Source organism: Ipomoea triloba, chromosome 4 (genome assembly GCF_003576645.1).
Source record: "Ipomoea triloba cultivar NCNSP0323 chromosome 4, ASM357664v1".
In the NCBI taxonomy this organism is placed as follows: Eukaryota; Viridiplantae; Streptophyta; class Magnoliopsida; order Solanales; family Convolvulaceae; genus Ipomoea; species Ipomoea triloba.
Genome location: NC_044919.1, coordinates 32,932,032 through 32,953,664, shown reverse-complemented (window position 1 = coordinate 32,953,664; position 21,633 = coordinate 32,932,032). Strand labels below are relative to the sequence as shown.

Genomic DNA, 21,633 nt, shown 5'->3' with positions numbered 1-21,633 from the left:
AGGTTATTATCATTTTCCAGACCCTTCAATTTATTATACTCAGTATAAGTAGCTATCTGTCTCAATCTGATTAACTTGTCGGCAAAACAACCAAAAAAAAACACAGGAAAATGTTTTTCTTTTTTTAAGAAAAGTTAAGCAAAGATTAAGAATAAAATTAAAAGCAAAAATGTAGTGCTCAGTGCTCTCCACTAATTGCTCCCGCCATTTTCCCTTTGTTTATCTTCGATGCCGGAGATTATGGCCCGCCATTACAGATTAATTATTTTTAATTACAATTATTATTCCCTCAAAATTTCATTAGATCCGAAGGCCAACCGGTCAAATCATCACTTCAGTTCTTGAAATTTTTGGTTACTTTTCTTGGATCGCCGGCCAACCTCACCCACCCACTCCTATCTCCTCTCAGAACCTGCATTTACTCCTCCAATGGCGTCTGATACCAAGTTAAAGAACAATCAAGTAGTTTCTACTATGATCAAGCAAGGCTTCATTTCCGACCCTTTCTTTTCTTCTCCTTCTCCTCCTACTTCCCATCATCATCTTCCGGCCGCTAAACTCGCCGTTTCTCCGCCGCCGGCGTACATCCCTGCTTCGCCTCCGCCGGCTCCGCCCAGCCCGAACCCGAGCCCGAGCCTCTTCGAGATGATGTCCAAGGAGCAGTCTCGAAACTTCGGGCAATCCCCCGGGCCCGAGGCCCGGCACCGAGTCCAGGAGCGAATCTCCCGGGTTTTGGCCCATGCACCGTTCCAAAGCCCGAGCCGGGCCGATGGCAATTTCGTTGATGGTTCTGGGGGTGGTGGTGATGTTAAGCTGACGATTGCGGCGCGTGATGGGTGGCCAAAGGTTTCTATGGACGTTCATCGGAGGGTGCTGGCCGGCCGGAGCAGATTCTTCGCGGAGAAGCTCCGGCGGGATGGGTCCCACTCGGTGGAGATCCTGGATTGCGATGACGTGGAGGTGTATGTGGAGACTGTGGTGCTTATGTATTGTGAGGATTTGAAGAAGAAATTGATTGGTGAGGGTGTTTCTAAGGTCTTAGGGCTCCTAAAGGTATCATCTTTCTCTTTGTCTGCGTTCACGGAAGTGAAATTATTCTTTTATTAATTGTTGCAAGGCCTGCATCTCTTAATTGCATCTTTTTGCACTTGCCTATTGTTTGATAAATGAAATGCTTTGGATAGCAAAGCAACATAGTCCCAAAATCAATTTTTGTAATGATAATCTGGCAAGTCATGATGAAATGGGTGGAGTTTGATTTGATTGAATTATGTGCTAAGTTCTAGTTTTGCAGATTAAGTGGGGCTATAATTACATAAAGTTCTTGCCGATTTTCATATTATTGTATTTATTGGGGGAATGGTGTTTCTAAATTAGTGTTTTCCAGGTATCTTCAGCTATCATGTTTGATGAGGGAATAATGGCTTGTTTGGAGTATCTGGAGGCAGCTCCATGGTCTTCAGACGAAGAGGAGAGAGTAATAACTCTTCTGAGTCAACTTCATCTTCCCGATTCAGCAACCGATTTGCTTCATAGAGTATTGCCAGAGCCTTCAACGTCTTCTTCGGGAACTGATGACGTCTTGCTGAGATTGCTAAGCAGTGTTTTACAGGCCAAGGATGACAGAGCCCGTAAAGAGATGAAAACTGTAATTTCTCGGTTGCTTAGAGAAGATACTATCTCTAGCAATAGCCTCGATGTTTCGAGGGACATGCTCTATAATCTTTGTAATAGGTGTCTTAGTTCTCTATTAGTCTGTGTGTCCGAGGCAATGTGTGTGGATGAAAGTGGGAAGGATCGGGGAGTCATAATGGGCGAGATAGCTCGCGAGGCAGATAATGTTCAGTGGATCGTTGATATCCTGATTGACAGGAAGATGGGGGATGAATTCGTGGACTTATGGGCGGACCAAAAGGAGCTTGCTAGTCTTCATTCCAAAATTCCCACCATGTACAGACACGAAATCAGCAGGGTCACAGCACAGCTCTGCGTGGCAATTGGTCGAGGGCATTTATTGGTGCCAAAAGACGCACGGTACTCTTTGTTATCGACCTGGCTGGAAGCGCTCTATGAGGATTTCGGGTGGATGAGGAGAGCGTGTAGATCGATCGATAAGAAGCTGATCGAGGACGGATTGAGCCAGACGATTCTGACCCTACCGTTGCCTCAACAACAAGCGATCATGCTTAATTGGTTCGACCGGTTTCTTAACAAGGGCGACGATTGCCCCAACATTCAGAAAGCATTTCAAGTCTGGTGGAGACGGGCTTTCATTAAGCAGTATGTGGCCGAGTCTCAGCTACAGATAGCTCTCTGTGATTACACAAGTTGATGGTACGTTCTGTCGTCTTTTCGAATTAGACAAATGTACATATAAGATGATATTCTTTTCCTGTTTATCTGTACCATTATTCGTTTTTTCCACTGAAATTTTTCATAAATTGTAAGAGAATAGTGCAGCTCAGAATCATCAGAGAATGAATATATATAAGTACTTTTGTGTTGCCATATATTTGACAGGCCCAGAAATGCAAGAATTCTTCATTCAATCATGAAAAAGACAAACAAATATCTTTATTACAGTACTATGAATGTTGGAATGAAGATCAAATTGTATTATTGACAAGAAACTGTTGTGACTGTTTTTCATAAAGGAAATTATCCTTCTTGGAATCATCTGCAGACCAAATAAAGATCCCATGAAGTTTCCCCTGGCTCCTTAACTTGCTGCAGGCCTGAAAAAACCCTTTTTCGGGTTTTAAACCACCACTATCATCAGTGCCAAAACTCACGAGAATTGTTCCTCCTGCATAGTTAGCGGTCTGGGTTTCAAAATACTGTATGAACTGAGAAACCGTTGTGCCCTTGGCATAGGCATAAAACTGGAAGTTAACATAGTCGATTAGATGGCCATATCTCTTCCAGAGTGCTAAGTAATAAGGCTGCACACTGTCATCATCGTATGGCGCTATAGATGTGTACGAAACAACGTTGTTCTGTTTAAGGTAGAACAACAATCTGCCAATGCACTCCGCGAATGTTTCAGGATCCGAGTTGAAGTGTTCGTAGTCTATATCGACTCCATCCAGGTTATACTCTTTCACAAGGTTAGTAATTGAATATATTGCGTTTCTGACCCAAGAAGTTATTGATTTAGGTTGGAAGAACACGAATTTACCCCCAACAGAATCCCCGCCAAGGCTCATACCGACCTTGACATTTCGGTATTGGGATTTGATGGAAGAAATTCGGGTGGGCGTGAGGTTTCCAGTGTCCCAGAACGCGCTGAACAACCCGTTGGTGGGCTGTGGAGATGAAACATCATCTGTGTAATCAATGGCGAAGGAAAGGAGGAAATGAAAGTCGAGTTTTGGATGGATTGGCACATCAGAGAAGGTGACATTCTTGTACTCTGCTCCGATGTATTCTCTGAAAAGATTGGATGAATTTGCTGACAGTGATTGAAGAAGGAGGAGAGTGAAGAGGAATTTTAAGGAGTCCATGCTTTGTAGAAAGCTGCAAGCTAGGAATGATGCATTTATGTTAACAATTTTTGGATGGATTATTTGTGGAACATAGTTTATATTCTTTGTGACTTTGGATACTGAAATATATAAATCCGGCCGCCGGCAAGTCCAGGCTAAAGGTGTGTTTGGACGGCAGGCTATGATTGGTCGGCCGGCGAATACATATAGACGTTACTTGTTATGTTCCATTCTTGATTACTAGCTATTCTTATTTACAATTTTGATAAAATAATTAGAGTATTTTAGTCTTTTTACTTTTCTTTCTTCTCCGACGAGTCCGTCTCAGCTATTATGTTTTCGGCAATCATTTCTGCTGCTCATTATTTTACCATGGTAGCTGAGATGAACTCGTAGTTGTTACAGATTTTCACAAGTACCTGAATCTAAACTTGTTCCAAACCTAATTATAAACTAGTCAAATTTTCTCAAAAAAAAATAAAAAAATAAACTAGTCAAATTTATCCTATTAAAGTTTGATATAGATAGATAACCAAAATTATCCAACCCATTGTCATCAATAGTTACCCTTTTTATTTGTTAAATTATTGTAATTGGACTGACTTCATAGGTAATATTAATATAATATTATAATGCAAACACTATAAAGCCTTAAGAAGGCTATTGCCTATTGCTACACTCTAGGACAGAAGGAAAAACCGAAAAACTAGTTATTGGATTTCAATTGAGGCTGAACAAGAACAATATGAATTGGGCTTATAAAATTTTCGACTGTTTAAATTGGGCCGTCCAAAATCAATCTGACCCAACACAGGTTGACAGGCAAATTATGTTGTGGACCCAGGTCCACCTAGATCCAAAACTACGTCGTTTTTGTCTTCTTCTTCTTTTTTTTTTTTTTTTTTTAAATTAGTAAACATATTGCTGAATATAGAGTTGTCCAANTTTTTTTTTTTTTTTTTTAAATTAGTAAACATATTGCTGAATATAGAGTTGTCCAAAAATGTGTAAATGTAGAGGTTTCAAAGTGTGATTGTAGAGTATAGAAATCGTGAATGTAGATTTATGATTGTGTGAATGTAGAGTTGCCCAGAAATGTGTGAATGTGGAGGTTTCAAATTGTGAATATGGAGTATAGAAATCGTGAATGTAGAGTTATGCATGTGTGAATCTGTAATAGAGTTAAGAAGTTCTATCAACTTGTAGCCCTGTAATGTGTGAATGTGGAGTTCTCAAGTTGTGATTGTGGAGTATAGGACCTGTAAATATAGAGTTTTGAATGTGTGAATGTAGAGTATAGTATATGTGAATGTAGAGTATAGTTACTAAACATATAATCCTATAATGTGTGAATGTGGAGTTTACAAATTGTGAATGTAGACCCAGGTCCATCTTGCAAGGTGGACTTGGGTCCACGGCATAACAGCTGAGGTTGACAGGCAGCCTCTGTCAATCATTATATCAAGGGCCTATTTGACCATTTTCAATTACCAGATAAGTTTTTGTAGGTGTAATTAGGAAAGAGAAAAATAGAAAAAAAAATCAAAACAAATTTTTTTTTTAATTTTTTTTTAAATGTGACAACTCGCGCCCGCTGATTGATAGTCAACAGTCGCCTCCACTGAGACTTAAACCCACTCCCTTCTATGTGGGAGTGTAAACTAGGTGTCACTAGACCACAAGGTCTTTGGCAGGAATAAACAAGTAGTTAAGCAATCAATAACAAGTTTAAGGCAATGATAACTAAATAGGATAGCACAAACACATATTAATAAGAAGATAATACGAAATAAAGGAAATAGGATTCAAGTTAAAAAGTATAATCTACTAGATGTAAACCAATCTATACGATTGAAAAAAAAAACACGCACACACAACTAAGGAATTGAGAAGATGCACATAGGAATCATAATCTACAAGTCATTTCCATGATCAATTAAATAAGGATCAGAACAATGAAGTGTCCACTATCATTATGTATCAATATGTATTCTAAGATTTTTATTTGAAAAATATTTTCTAAATTCCTAGGACTGTCAAACAATAAAAATATTGCCACCCATATACCAATTTTTTTTTTTCATTTAAACTTTTAGTTCCAAATTATTATATTTATTGATTCATGTATTTACTATTATTATAAATTATCCGTTAAAAAGTATTTGTCTGTATCTTTTTATTATAATTATTAATCTTTATAACTAATATACAATTTAATTAATGATCTTATTTTAATATAAATAATAATTATTATCATCATTAAAATAATTAATATTTTATAATAAATAAACTTAGAACAGATTTATGTTTAAGTTTTTAAAAATGAAACAAATAGAAATTTAAAAAAAATTGACTTCCAATATAATCAAACAAAAAAAAAAAGAATTATTTTTCATAAATGATTTTCCCAAAAAAAAAAAAAAATCCAAACAGACCTATAGTATTACTAGCTAACTATGGTGCAATTGAATGCATGCCTAATGAAAAAAAAAAAAAAAGTTTACAATTATAAAAGAAAAACAAAAGAAATAATCAACACATCATAGACAAAAGAAAAGTGCAAAATTAGAAAGAATTTGTAAATTGTAATATTATTCAAGAAAGTAAGAATAATATACAAAAAAATATATTTAATGAGGTTAACAACTTAGGGAAAAAATAAGAAAAATGATAAAATCAGAAAGAATTTGTATGTGTACAATAAAATAAGCACAATGTACAAATTAACATTGCATCTTATAATTATACCAATACATTTTTCCAGTTAGAACCTAATGAATTGTATTGTAGCGGGAGGTGGAAAGAGTGTAGATGTTAAAACGGGAAGAAGTTCCCGAGTATCGTTCTCAAAGGACGGCAAGGAGGGAATTTGAGCGGTAAGGGGATTAAGCACAAGAGTGTTTAGTGTTTAAAAGCTAACCCAAACATAGTAAGAAAGGTGCATGAGACATCATGAAAATAAGGAACAAACAAAGGAAACAATCAATTGGAAAGGAGGATTTGGATATTGCAACTCATATAGGTATCCTTGATTTCCTAAGATATTAGGCTATCAACACTTAGATAATGAGAATGAGACAAGGTCACCAACACCACCGCCACTCTCGTGGTCAATGGACTCACTTCTTAGACCGTAATGTCATCCTTGTGATCATTAGGCTAGAAGGGCATTTTGTCAAACACGTTATGTGCCTCTTATCTTCCACTTCTCCCTTTTCTCAAAGGTGAGAGGGAAATGTGCTAGGCTAGGCTAAGGAGTAACTCTACTCTCGTAGATGAGACTCCTTCTCCAAACACCTCTCATATAGGTTGATCACCCCTACACAAGAGTGAAAGAAGATCACCATTCACACAATCAAACTCATAATCAAAGCAATTGCAAAACCTAATTGATCAATTCAAAGCTCAAGAATATCCATACAAAATTGCTCAATCCAAATCCACAAAGATCTATCTAATCATACTTGGAATTGAAATAGCAAAAGGTAAAAGTAATGACAAGAAATTAAAAGGAAGACTTAGCTAGGAATTGAATTTGAACTTGAAATTGAACTTTAATCTTGAACTTGAATGTATATCACAATCTTGCAACAATGGAATTCTTCTCTAATTCTAATCTAAACTAAGAATTGCAATGTGGAGTGATCTCTCTAGGCTAATCCTAGAGAGAGAAATATTCTAAGGTGTGGAATTGAAGTGTGATGGATCCGGCCTGCAAAATGGCTCAATTCCCCTTTTAAATCTCGCCCAACTGCTGAAATTTTCGCGATGGACGCACGGCTGGACGCGCGTCCAGCGTGCCTTTTGCTGCACAGACTCCAAACTTCAGAGGGCTGAAAGTTGGACGCGGGCGTCCACTGCGCGTCCACAGCAGACTGCTATTCTGCTGCCAAACTTCTGCAAGCATAATTTTGGACGCAGGCCTGGACGCATGGGTGGACGCGCGTCCACTGCGCGTCCACTTCAGTCCTGGCCTATTTTTTGCTCCAACTTTGGTTTGTTCTTCACTTCTCTGAAATATTGTCATCTTCTGCCTTTTTGCACATCTTTTTCCTACAAAAACGATTAGCAAAGCGTGGAACGGGTCCGATGGCACTAACAAGCATTCCAACGCAATTTAAGGCTCAAATCAAACACAAAAGCAACGAATTGTGCACTAGACGATCCGAAAATAACCTTATAAAGATGGCATCTTTTGCACTTATCAGAACCATTATCAAATTACCATCTGTCACTAGCTTTTATATGATTATTATGGAGTATGAAATCCAATATCCCCACCATTGTGAGATTAATAGGTCGGGATTCGAACTAAGCTACGTTGTTTGCATTATTTTGATTCTTACTCAAGAAAAGACATGAACCAAAGCTCTTTAACATATCACACCTCTACAAGAGTTATTCTCGAGTTTATTTACCAATTATATTTCAAGTTTTTATTCCAAAATATAATACCTATGTTCACACCCAACAATTCTATTTTGACTAATTAAGTTAATTATATAAATGTTCATTTTAATTAATTAAATTGTTATTTTCACTATAGACGAGTTAAATATTGATGCAAAATAAATAAACAAGAAGGCTTTATATAAATGCAATGACCATATATATATGTGTTAAAGTACAATATATAATAATTGAAAACAAAAGAAGATTTTTGTTTACTGTCAAATCACAATATTATTGTACGTTGTAAAGATTCTTTAACAATGGTAGCTATACTAGGTATGTCTCTATATAATTAAAAGGTAGATAAGAAAATCACAAAATATTAAAGAAGCTAGGTGGATTCACCAGAATTGTACAATGCAACTTTAAAACGAGACATGTTAAATTATTGTCACATATCAGGCAAATGGCTTGGTGTCTACCATCCAATAGCGACACTACTTAGCTCGCTGCACTTTGGTAATTATTACCAACATTTAGTATACCATTCCACTATCCATTAGGACCAGCAGAAGCCTATAGCCAACAATTTAATAATTGCGATGCACGCCAACATTAGTGTTGGCTTTGGGTTTAGGTCAAATTATTTTATATATATATATATATATATATATATATATAGTAGAGTTCAAGTGTGGTCACGTCTTAACGTGTGAACAGTGCGACATCACCACTATGTATACAGATATACATCACTCAGTGTTAGAAAATGCACTACACAAATATGCACCGTTAGGTACACATCACCAAAAAATACACCACTAAGTATGGAAATATACACCACACAGTGTTTGGAAATGCACAACTAGGGGCAGGATAGTTATGGTGCATTATTTTGGGTGTGTGGTGTGTTTTTTGGTGTTTTTGTGTATTTTCATGTGGTGCGTTTTCTAACATTGAGCGGTGCATTTTATAACATTGAGTGGTGTGAACCACACCGACCGCACAGGAAGGTGCGACCACATTTGAGCAGATTTCTATGTATGTATGTATGTATGTATGTATATATATATATATATATATATATATATATATATATATATATATATATATATATATATATATATATATATATATATATGCTGCCAAATCCTATCGCCAATGACCTTGTGGTCTAGTGGCACGAAGCGACTCACAATACTACATTGTAACAGAGAAAGTAGCATGCTAAGCTTAGTCATAAACTCTTGTTAGTATTAAACATGCACTTTATAACAACTAAATGTGTATTTCTGAAAAATTCTGAGAAGAGGAGAGTATAGTGTTGTAGCTACTAAATGTGTACGTATTTTGAAAAATTCTAAGAAGTGGAGAGTATAGTGTTCTAGTATTCTAGATTGCATAGTAAAGTTGGTGATAATTACGAAAATGTCATTTCATTTTTTTTAAAGTTGATCTGATTGGTTCGATTTTATAGATATAAGACGAAGATTGATTTTTATTTTTTTTTAAAGAATTTGCTCTCTATATATATAAAAGTTAATTCTCTGATATTGCAATTGTATTATCGTCCGTAGCTATGATTATCCCGTATTCCCATGCTCATGAATATACATCCAGAGCTAGTTATTATTTCTTTTTATAATATATGGTAGAGCATAAGATCTATGAAGATTGAAAGTCATAAACGTCCAAAAGTTGTTGTCTTGGTAAGTAGCTAGTTGTTATTACGCGCAAGGCTCATTGGCTCCTTGGCTCCCATGGTGTACTATTCTTGATATGGTTAAATACTATTTGGGCTTTTATTGAGCTAGCTAGCTAGGACTCTAGTCATAGATTCCCTGGCCCTTCTGTTATTAATGAAATTCATCACCCTTTCTTCTTTTGTACGTCCAAGAAACCCTAGAGAGAGATCCATAATTGGGAGAAAAATATTATTTATATATTTATTCATTAGACGGTGGTTCGAGAGCTGAATTCAGCATCTTATAATCTAAATATGGTGTCAACTGCTATACAAGTATAAAGAAATAATGTTGTGTTTTTTTCTACTAGCTATAGCATTTGACATAGTGGATTTGAGGTTTGCAGGTGCTAGGAGTGGATTGTTATGGGTGGCGGCTCAGATGTAATACAATTGACTTGACACAGGTATCGATCATCACTATCCTAAAAGAAAAAAAAAAAAAAAAAAACACCTATTTATTATATGTAGGGATAAAAGAATTTGAATTTGAACGGATGTAGTAACAGGGGATTATTAATTATTTCGAGCAAACATATATACATATAGAACTGACAACTGCAGTTGAGTGTGTTAAATGGCAACATTAATATATGACAAATTGTACGAAGAAATGCTAAAACACTCAACTAGCATTCGATATAAATCTATGCATATATGTTTGTTACGTTGTTCCACCTTAATTATTGCAAATTTAATGCATTCTGCCCAGCAAAAGTGAGTAAATAATACTGAGCATTGAGTACTGTTGATGACGGCATCGCACAGTAAAATACAAAACCAATAACCTAAAAAATACGTCAGCCTGAAACCGTTTCTTCCATCTATTTAAACCCTACTACGGAAAAACCCACAATATCCATCGCCATTAGAGCAAAATTAAACAAAAACAAGATAATAATAATAATAACTAACAGGTTTTAGGAACGAGAAGAACCGGCGAGACGAGAATGGTTGGTGGTGAAGTCACGTGCCGGCCACGGAGATGGAGTCCGACGCCGGAGCAACTGATGGTGTTGCAGGAGCTTTATCGGAGGGGACTGAGAAACCCCAATGCGTTTCAGGTCCGAACCATAACTTCCCACTTGGCGCTTTATGGGAAGATTGAGACCAAGAACGTGTTTTACTGGTTTCAGAACCACAAAGCTAGGGACAGGCAGAGGCTGAGGAAAACGCTCAAGCAACATCTGCGTTATCGACCGGTGTTTGCTCGACAACAACCGCAACAACCTGCGGGGACCCAGGTTCAGAATGGTTGTCATCAGAATGGTTTTACTGATTTTTGCTCCGCTTTCTGTCACTTATCGCCTCGTATCTCTACATTTCTTCATCAGGTATAGTAGCTTCCATTTGAGTAATTCTGCACCACCTAACTTTCACTTTTTTATTTCTCACCTACAAAAAGGCAAAATCCCTCGGGTTCGCCCCAAGGGTCAGCCCATTAAATAAGAGGATCAGTGTTTGATGCCCACAGTCTTTCGTCATATTATTAGGTGGAAGGGTTAATGTCTGGTGCTCACAAGGAGTCACCCCACAAGTTAAGAGGGTGAAACTCTCAAACTGTGGGCATCTGTGGGGCCGGACTAAATCCTGTGTCTTTGTTTATAATCTGGTACTCATGAACTAACTGAGCTATTGGTGTGGGCAGTTGCAAAAATGAGTTACAATCTTTATTATCATTTATTTTGTTGTCCAATAAAATCAAGTGGTGGGTGTTTAATTTTTACACCTATCATTTTCCATTTATGGCTTGATACCACTAATATATATAGTAAGGAGTATATATGGGTGTATATTGATGATATTATTGTATGGGGATCTAATGAGGATGATTCTTGTTTGTGCAGGGTGGCGGCGGTGAAGAGATACTGAACATGGGTGTTCCAGCATCATGCGACAATGCTGGAAATAGCATGACGACGAGGATGTTTGACCGTGATTGGATGATGTTGATGGAAACAGGATCTAGTAGTGTTCCTCGTTGGGTGGACAGAACACCCATAACCCTGCAACTATTTCCCCTCCAGGCAACCGATATCAAGGGAGAAAGCAGCACTATTTCCAGTCCTGTATCTTCTTGCTAGCTATCCAGAAATGGATTTGTTGTTCTTATTAATAAATTGGAATATTAAATCCTCAAAATCTTCCTCATATTCCCCCTCTTTCCTGTCCATGTAGTAATTAAACATTTAGTGTAGTTGTAGTTCTGTAGAAGTTTTGTTGTTAGTGCTCCAGCTATTCTAATGCATGCATTATTGGGCATTTTTCTCGGGTGACAACAAAAACTCGCAATCATCAGTACCAGAAATTCACTTGAAAAATCGTCATAATTATGTATAATAATCTAAAGATCATACATGAGAGTAAACTATAAAAGACTCTGTCTGATGAGTTCGACCAAAGAAATTTTGTGTGTGTTCACATGTAAAATTAAAATTAAACCCCTAGTTTAGTTTACTTAATTTTAGCGTTAATTATTTTGCAACAAATTAACGTGACTTGTACTATCACCTGCTTTAAATTTGTTTGCACTATATTGACAATATAATATATGACTCGCATGATATGAACATCAATGCATTATTCATGCACGGCAATTCCTTACAGATGACATGTAGCAATAATATACTATATGTACCGTTTGAGTTGAAAGCGTTATTTATTTAAAAAAAAAAGTTAAAATTTGATTTTAAAAAACCATTAGCAATTAAAAGGGTTGTGGAATCTCTTTAAATAAAAATTTTAATAATTTAATTTCAAAATATAATATAATTATCTGATCTAGACACTTTACTTCTTCTTCTTCTTCTTATTATTATTATTATTATTATTATTATTATTATTAAAAACCTAAATGGTGATACTTAATTAGGAAGGCCGGGAAAAGATAAAGATCGGATTTAGGCTGCTCCTAATATTAAGCTAGGACAATGAAGGGTAATCGTATTTAATTTGGACTAGCGACAAAACACATTATAGTACGGACATGTTAGTCGAACTATGATTCTATAATATTTAACTTCTGAGTTCTGTCGTAGTTAATTAATGTGCTTTGTTGTGAAAGTGACAATATAATAGGCTAAATTGTCTTTGGTGGTGTTTTTTAAGTGTGTTTGGTGGGGAGTGGGGACTACCTATTAGATTGACTACAAGAATTTTTAGGTCAACTGTTATATACGCTTAATTTATGTTTTCAAAACATTGCATGAATAAAAAATTTCACTTGGAGGCTAAAAATGACGACAAAGAATCTACCAACGTTAGTGGAAAACATACTTCATAGTTCATACTACACTACCTTAATTTGACTCAAATACCCTAATGGTCGGGTTCACAATACTTGTTTAATATTTTTGGTTGACGAAGGAAACATGTAATTACTATCTAAAAGTATTCATTAGGTAAACACTATATTGTGACTCTAGCTGGTAAAGGACCACAATAAAATAAACAAGCTTAGATTACTCATATATAGCTAATTAGCTCAAATCATAAAGACTAATAAGCTGCATACACTAAAAGTTGAACTTGAAACCTTGTATATTACCAACCCAACAGTCCGACCATTTTAGTTGTGGTTACCCCTTCAGTCATTTAAGACTATACATTGAGAGCAATCCTATTTGAATTGGGTAGAATCATAAAAGGCGACAAAACACTCCATTTGATTAAGCTAGCTAAAGGAGACTCGTGTCATCTAATATTTTCTTGTATTTTTGATAGAATTTAGTTTCATCAGTAGTAGTCTGTATCCATAGCCGATAATGTGAGAAATGCAATTAATGAATGCACTTCAATTCGTCACAGAAAACCACACATAAAAAGTGAATAATGTGAATAGTTTTCGCATATATAGAGAAATATAAACATATACTGTGAAAGAGTAACAACTAACTTTTACTTATTAGCTGTCTGCGGTATAATGGGGATGGCAGCCACAGCTTGCCCAAACTTTAATACATGGGAGATACAGATAAGTGCATTATGTCTATCTCACTTTAACTACCACATTTACTACATAAATAATTCTTCCCAACATCCTTCTTTTATTTATTTTTATATAAATTATTTTATCCAATATCCCCACATAAAATTCGAATATGAGTGATTTATAATGTGTTTTCTATTCGTACTATTTTATCTAATTAATTATATTTCATATTTTGTTTTGAATATTTTTAATTTCATTTTGATGTATTTTAATTTTTTATCCATAGTCAACAATATTGATGGCTCGGCTTTAAGTATTTTGTGTTTTTTTAATATCTCATTTGTTTTTATTCTTTCACACCACTGACGAAGATTTATGGATCCGCCCCTATACATTATAGTCAAGGTCATGTTTTATTAATGATAAGATGTTAGACACGACACTCCAAACCTTTATCTATCAAGTCTAAATTTTTTAAGAACTCATATTTATCTCACTTAAATATTTTCATATTAGATCAGTTGAATATTTAATTTTACCTTATAAATATAAAGAAAGTTACATTTTTAAATAATTATTATTTCATTTGTAAAAAATTATACCCTCTTTTATTTATAGTAACCGATATGAGAATTGTTTGACATGATAATATGATATAATTTTTTTAAAATTTAGAATGAAATGAATATTAGCCAATGGTATATCACATGTGTTTATATTGAGTTGTTGACGCGAACTCTTACGTAGTACTGTAGTCCGTATGAGATAACAATTATTGCACGCATAGGGAGTATATTTATTATTTTCTGTCAGCAGCTTTATTAACTTTTGGCTTTATGGTTATTACCCTTAAATAAATAAGTTTATATTTATAAAAATAAATTATATTAAATATTTTCTAACTACACCGAGTACTATTTGTCAGAAAAATCATAACTCAAAATTTGAAACAAAATATATTTATTTTATAATTTTTATTAAATTAAATTATGTTAATCTTTGTTCATGAATAGGTGGAAATAAAATAAAATAAAATAAAGAGGGGGTTAGCTAAGTTGATAAAATTGACTAGTCAACGCGTAGCACCTAGAGGTGAGCCGCGTCCATTAAACTCAAATTATGCAGATAATGTAATTGATTTTAAAAATAAAAAAATAAGAAATGCTAATTAATATTACTCTATAAAATATTACTTCCATTGAGGAATTGTAATATTGTATAAATTAAACGGTGCAAGTTGCCAAGCACCTTGTGCTCATATGACATGTAGTGACTCTTCTATATGGGATGTCATAAGATCAAGCGGTATTCGCTCTTTGTGCTTTAATTGGTTGAGAAAATATGTAATAGAGTTAATAGCATTCAAAAATCATTTTGACAATTGGTATATCACAACATATCACCCCATCCTCCTAGTGAAGAAGAAAAAGAAATGTGTCCCATGCATCCATTTGTTTGCCTATATCGAGTAAAACATAAAATAGTTAGTTTGTAACATTTTGTGTGTACAAATAGTAATGTGATAGTTAATCTATAGTTGTACTGTGATTCCTTGTATATGTTTGGCATGGTAATAATAATAAATATAGTTGTAAATTAATTAAACATATGCTATATGTTATATAAGTAATAAATTCTCCGTACGATGGTGCATGCTTTGGACAGTGGGGGTATCGTCACGAACTTGACAAGCATTGGTTGAAATGCGTGTGATTTCAATAATAATACCCACTGCATGCATATCTCTACGTTGCAGTATTTGATGATATGAAATGTATAGTAATTGATTCTTTCTACTCCCTACAATTTTTTTTTATTTTTCTATTTATTGTTTCGCTGTCCACACGCAGACTAGTCTACATCTGTCGATATCTTCATAAATCACCTATATATGCATAAAATTAACATAAACTTTTCTATAAAAAGTACAATGGAAGATAAGCCTAGCTTAAAAGTGATTGATTTTTTTTTTTTTTTCATTTAGTCTCTCATCTATTCCTTAGGTTGGCAGATTTCGAAATGAGGAATAGACACTTTCTAAACGAATGAGAAACTCGTGGAAGTGAGGAATGGATATTCTCCAGTCTCCACTATGATAGCAACGGACAAACAAGCAACTAACTCTCACTACACCCTAGAGAAGCTTTCACTCTGGATCCGGCCTTTATTTTATTTATTTATTTATTTTTTGTTGCATTAGTAGCTCAAGAAAAGATGCTTAACTCAAAAGATTAGTTTAGAAGTGATAGGGATATAGGACACTCTACGCCTCTACTTGCCATACACAACGTACATCCCGGCTTAGAGGTCCAAGAAAATAACTGGATCAAGAAAGTTCAAGAAGGAGACCCAACACACAGCTACTGAAGAGTTTGATAAGGATTGGACTTAGCACTTACAATATTTGCAAGATGATGGCTTATTAGTTATAATGTAAAGGGACTTCCAATATGAGGTGGTCCATGATTCTTATTCGTTGTAGGGCTCTAGGCCCAAATATGTATAAATAGACCATCCATTCAGAGGGAGGAGAAATAATTCTAAGCAATACAATACATATATTCTCTCTATATAATTTTCTTACATTTTTTCTATATTCTTGCTATTCTAATAGGTAATGTTGACCTGCCTTTTACTACTCAAAAGTCATAAAACCAGAGTCTGATCTACGTGTGCACTTCCCAATGCAGGGGGTCTACATGTCTACTTCCCGACTTCTATGTCAGTAGACATATATATAGACCTTTGGGTCTGTAGACTTATAGACATATATGCATGTGAATAAAATCACCGCCGATCAGTAGACTTATTAACTATACTAGTTTTATACGCGCATTGCGCGAATGGGTTAATGCCCAATGTTTATATTTAAATAAATATTTGAAAGTATATCAATGCAAGACTATATAGGAGAAGTTTATACATGGGTAATTGAATGTCAAATTGTTTTTATTTAAATATCTAACTCAAAGTATATGAATCCAAGATAATATAGAAAATTCATTATAATTATTACTAATAAATGTTTGCAACCTTGTAAAATCGATAGTCTAAATATTTGGTCTAAAAATGATAGTCTAAATAAATACTACTTTTAATTTGAATTTTTCTAAGTGTTCTTAATTCTCTTTTGAGTAACATTGTCATTGTCTTCATCTTTACTATTTGTTCTTTTCCTTTTTGTTAGTAGTGTGTTATTTGCAATTCGGTTATTGTTGGTAGCATAGATGACAACGTCATGCAATGAGATTATGATATAAGAGCTATGGACTTTCCTTTACGTGTTCTACTTGGGGTTCATTTGGTTTAGCCATTATTGTTGAATGAGTTATTGTGGATAAAGAAATCCCTAGTTTAAGAAAAAAGATTAAATAAATTAAAAAAAATTGAAAATTTAAAATATTATGTATTCCAAAGATATTAAAAGGTAGTTTCTCGCTTCAATTTGCTAGGTAATGGGTTATTTGAGTACTTTCATTGTCAACAAATCCCCAAAGTAGTTAATATGATTGGTTTCAAACTATTCTTTTTTATTTTTTTCATGATATTAAAGAAATACATATGTATCATTTTTTTGGTGTAACTACTAATTTATTTAATTCAATAAGAGTAAAGTAGAGTGATTCCGCTTCAAATTTTTGGGTTATTATTTGAGTACTCTCTTTGTCAACCAATCCCCAAGTAGTTAATATAATTAACTTCAAATTATTTTAAAAAAAAATTCATAGTATTAATAAAATACTTGGTAAATAAATATATAACATTATTTTTGTACTATAACTTTGATATTTAATTACAAGATATTATAAAAATAAGATAATGGACAATGTAATGAATATCAATTGATAAATTTGAATGTAAAGAATCTTTGCATGAGAGAAAATAAAGACAATATAACTAATGAAATTATTTCTCTTATTTAATTTAATTTTTTGATAATGAATAATTTGTTCAAATAAAGGTATTGTAGACACATAATTCTAAATTAAAGAAATACATATGTATCATTTTTTGTTGTAGCTACTAATTTTTTTAATTTAATAAGAGTAAAATAGAGTGAGAAACTTAATTATTTCAAACTTGATTGAGATGAGGTCCGAACCTAAGACCTTTCTTATATAAATTAATGGGTAAGTTAAAAGTTAACGGAATATTAACGGAGAATAGAATATTTAACGGAAAACTTAACGGATAATCATAAAAGTAAGGTTAAATTAGGTAATCTCTATTAATAATATTAATCTGAATCATCTTAACCATCTATTTGATTAAATAATTCATCTGAACCATCCATTTGATTAAATAATTTCACCGCCATTTTTTCTACACATTTTAGGCTTAACTCTCTTTGGCTCTTATTAGTATAGTAGATGTCAATAGACTCACCAACCTAGCTCTTGTCAATAGACTTACCGACTTACCAACCTCTATATTAGTAGACTTCTTGACCATCATTGCTCTACACACACACTCCGACGTCATATCAATAGCCATGTGTCATAACCAATCTGAGTGCCCAATCAATAGATACCATGTTAGTTATGTCAGCACTTTACAATCATCATGTCCCCTTGCCACTTAGTATACATTATAGTGAATTCTACCTAGTGTGAGGGGGGACTTCTTCTCCCAACTTGTACCATGCCCATCGGAGCTTCTTGACCTCATGGGGTCGAGCCCTTAGCCTCCCAACCTCATGGATCAGACACTTACTCAACTTCCCAACCCCATTCTTGAAGTATAAACAAAAACTTAATACCCCAGCTTAGCAAGGGACAACTCAACATAAGGATTAACAAGTATTTTAACATATATGTTTGTTAGGAGCGATTGGATTAACAGAGCATTCGAAATAAGGAGTTTAAAATATTTTATTTCATACACTTATTTGGTAAAAATCGTTGTAGGAGGAAAATCGTACTTATAGTATTATCTGAGAGTTTGATAAAATAGAAGTTTTGGTGGAAAGTACTTTGGGGTCTCACAATGACAATCAATTTCTATGTGCTTTGTCTTTTCATGAAACACAAAGATCTTTGTTAGGAATATTTGTAATATGATTTTGATGAGTCAAAATGTACTTTTGTTATAAAAAAAAAAGAATAATCCCCAAAATTGCATTTTATAAATGTGTTCGTGTCTATTAGAAATTTGTTTTTAAATTTGATTTAGAAGCAACGCCTAATTTAAAGAAAAGAATATGGAGAAGAGTTGTAAATGAAGAAAGGAGTAGCATTATTTCATTGAACATGAAAGGAATATATGGAAATTAGAGTCTGAGCATAATAAGGAGACAAGGGTAAAATTGTAATTTAAGAAGTAAAATTATATTAATTTTCTGGAAAAATTAATTTTGGAGCACAAATTAAATTTATTTGAAGAGAGGAGAAAACAGTAATATAAATGGTGAGTACTAATTTCAAGATTAATGGGAACAAAGGAAGTAGCAAATGCCTAAGTAGCAAAAGTTGGTAGAAGGCTCTTTAGCAAAGAAGACATTTTGCTAATAAGTTTGCTAAAATTAGCATTTTTTTTTAGTACTACAATTGTTAAGGTTGCTAAAAGTAGCATTGGTCAATAGAAGAAAAGTGGCCTCACATGTGAGCATTAGAATTAGAAGTAGTAGCATGGATGCTAATAAGTTTGCTAAAATTAGCATTAGAGGAAATAACATACTATACTTGCTAGAAAAAGAAGTAGCATGGATGCTAACAAGTTTGCTAAGATCTTGCCTCTTTGCCGTTAGCTAGGGTGCATTTGGTTAAGATAATCTGAATCTAGTAATATTATATTATCTTGTTTGGTTCAAATTATGAGACTATCTCTATTTTCTTAGGTAATCTTAGATTACCTTAAATTATTTTAACTTTGACCTTGTTAATTAATCCTTAAATAATAATAATAATATGCTTATATAATCAAATATACATGTGCGTATATTTAAATACTACATGTATAATCAAATATACATTCATGATTCATGTATATTTATATACCGGAATATTTATGTATTAATATTTAAGCATTGATGATTGATATACATTCATAAATGCGTGCACACACTTATCTAGCTGCAGTAATATCCTACTTAAAACTAACTGGTGATAAGTAGATGAAAATTAATCATTTAACCACATCATACAGTGCAACATCTTGAATTGAGTAGGGAGAACTCGGCCAACCCAACCAACACCCAACAAAAACATAACAGTACCCTTACCCAAACAAGGCAATATTATATTTCAGAATTCAAATTAAATCAAACACATAAGGTAATCTTATTACATGGGATAATCCAATATTCAGTGAACCAAACACCCTTTTATTCTATTATTCATATCTAAAATGTGTGTTGTCAACCCCTAGTCAATTTACACTATCAAGAAGGTACGAGAATCTCTCAAAGTGAAAGCCCCAAGTCCACATCCCCTAATCCGTGTGCATTCATGTTGTTGACACCTACACAAATTTTAAAAAACATAGTTTACATATTCACTGTCAAATATAATTTTTAGCATAATATATAAACTAACATGTATAGTGTTGGCCCTGCTGCAGCTTCCCCGGCCCCAAACTAATTAACATGTAGCTGAGGCAGGCCGCACAAAGGGAAGAAGGCAACATTATATGCTTCTTAACCGGCAACGTTGTCACTCGTCAGCCGTACGTTTATTTTAAATTATTACTGCACTATACACTCATGTATATAATACGGAGTATATAGGTAAATAAATCAGTATGCATGTGGGTGCAGTAGTAGATCAGAGCTTGGAAAGTCATGAATATCATATCATATATGCATGCCAATTCAATATGCTTACTGTATATATTTCAGATCTCTGACAACGGCCACCTTTAGGATGATCCACTTGATGATATTCATCACCACTGCACATAATTTCTTAATAATTTATATATCCTTTTGGGGGCTTACTGTCCATCCATATTATTTGACATATATATTAAAATATTTTTATTACATCATATGATAGAGCATTAGATGGATCAGAGCATGGCATTTTTAAAAGTAAGTTCGCCTGGCAATTCAGTTTCAAGAACCCATGAACCTAAACTGAAACCATGTGGGTTCTTGTTCCAAACATTAACTGGATCTAGTTAAGGTTTAGTTTGTACTGTGCATATATGAATTCTGCTCATTTCTATTTATCAAATGGTACTCCGTATTAGATTTTAAAATTCTACTAGATTAGTCGATGGAATTTGGACTCTGTGCCCAAGGTGCAGAGGGGTCCTAGGGTTTGGAAAGAGTTGAGGATGAGAGCAAATGTGACAAATTATTGCGTGTACCATGATCGACATAACTGTGTGGACCATGAATGCAATATACATTTTTAATGTATTAAAAGTATATTATTTGTGTGTTGAAGGTATATTATTTAATACGGAGTAATATATAAAAAATTATGTACTTTTAATATATTAAAAATGTACGATTTATTTATAGCTAATAGGCTAATATTTTACCAACCATAACCTTTATATTTGTCCGTGTTCGTTGAACTGTCTATTTTTTCTCAGAATATTCAATTTTGTAGTGGACCTGGTTAAAAACACCATCGCATAGATATGAATACAATATATAATATGAAAAAATAATAAAATTATTAATATTTTCATTTTAGGGTTATCTAACAAATTTAAATATCCAGGCCGGTATTTTGGTTGATATAATTTTATGGCGTTGCGTGTCACACATAAGACGCCGTACGTCAGGGGAGTTAATACGGTAGAAGCATATAAATGCAGAGTGTGATGATGTCATATTAAAATCCAATGGCGTAGAGAACCAATAGGAATCGATAGGGTTTGTGAATACATACAGTATATACACTGCTACATGTGGGGGTAAATTGGTCACGAGTCATAAATTGGGAAAACGACCCATTTTGGGGACAAGGCCGTCTGAATCATCGACAATACTTATTTCGTTTACTATTTATATCATTATATGTGTTGTGCTTTTCATATATATATACTCCGATCCATAATAGGGTTGTTTGATAAATGATCAAATAAAACAAATAAAGATTGCCAATAACTTATGGTCTAGTGGCACCCGA

The 21,633-nt window shown here is 34.0% G+C and overlaps 3 protein-coding genes across 7 annotated transcripts; 2 read left to right on the top strand and 1 right to left on the bottom strand.

The window, feature by feature from the left end:
* Positions 1 to 184: 184 nt before the first annotated feature.
* LOC116016892 (BTB/POZ domain-containing protein At5g60050) lies at positions 185 to 3,745 on the top strand. 5 transcript variants are annotated; one of them, XR_004097821.1, is made up of 4 exons: positions 185 to 1,053; positions 1,388 to 2,334; positions 2,521 to 3,089; positions 3,158 to 3,745. XR_004097821.1 is itself a non-coding variant. In XM_031257336.1 (3 exons), the coding sequence occupies exons 1-2, from the start codon at positions 430 to 432 to the stop codon at positions 2,330 to 2,332; spliced, it is 1,569 nt and encodes a 522-aa protein (XP_031113196.1). In that variant the 5' UTR covers positions 185 to 429; the 3' UTR covers positions 2,333 to 2,334; positions 3,158 to 3,745. The 5 variants fall into 5 exon arrangements, 4 of the variants coding, with proteins under 4 accessions (XP_031113196.1, XP_031113195.1, XP_031113194.1 ...); XM_031257336.1 differs by lacking the exon at positions 2,521 to 3,089; XM_031257335.1 differs by having other exon boundaries at positions 2,684 to 3,745.
* Positions 2,513 to 3,532, bottom strand: LOC116016893 (chitinase 2-like). The gene has a single exon (XM_031257337.1). The coding sequence runs from the start codon at positions 3,501 to 3,503 to the stop codon at positions 2,607 to 2,609; it is 897 nt and encodes a 298-aa protein (XP_031113197.1). The 5' UTR covers positions 3,504 to 3,532; the 3' UTR covers positions 2,513 to 2,606.
* Positions 3,746 to 10,571: 6,826 nt separating the features above from the next.
* On the top strand, positions 10,572 to 11,705 carry LOC116016185 (WUSCHEL-related homeobox 3-like). The gene is made up of 2 exons (XM_031256349.1): positions 10,572 to 10,955; positions 11,469 to 11,705. The coding sequence occupies exons 1-2, from the start codon at positions 10,572 to 10,574 to the stop codon at positions 11,703 to 11,705; spliced, it is 621 nt and encodes a 206-aa protein (XP_031112209.1).
* Positions 11,706 to 21,633: the final 9,928 nt, after the last annotated feature.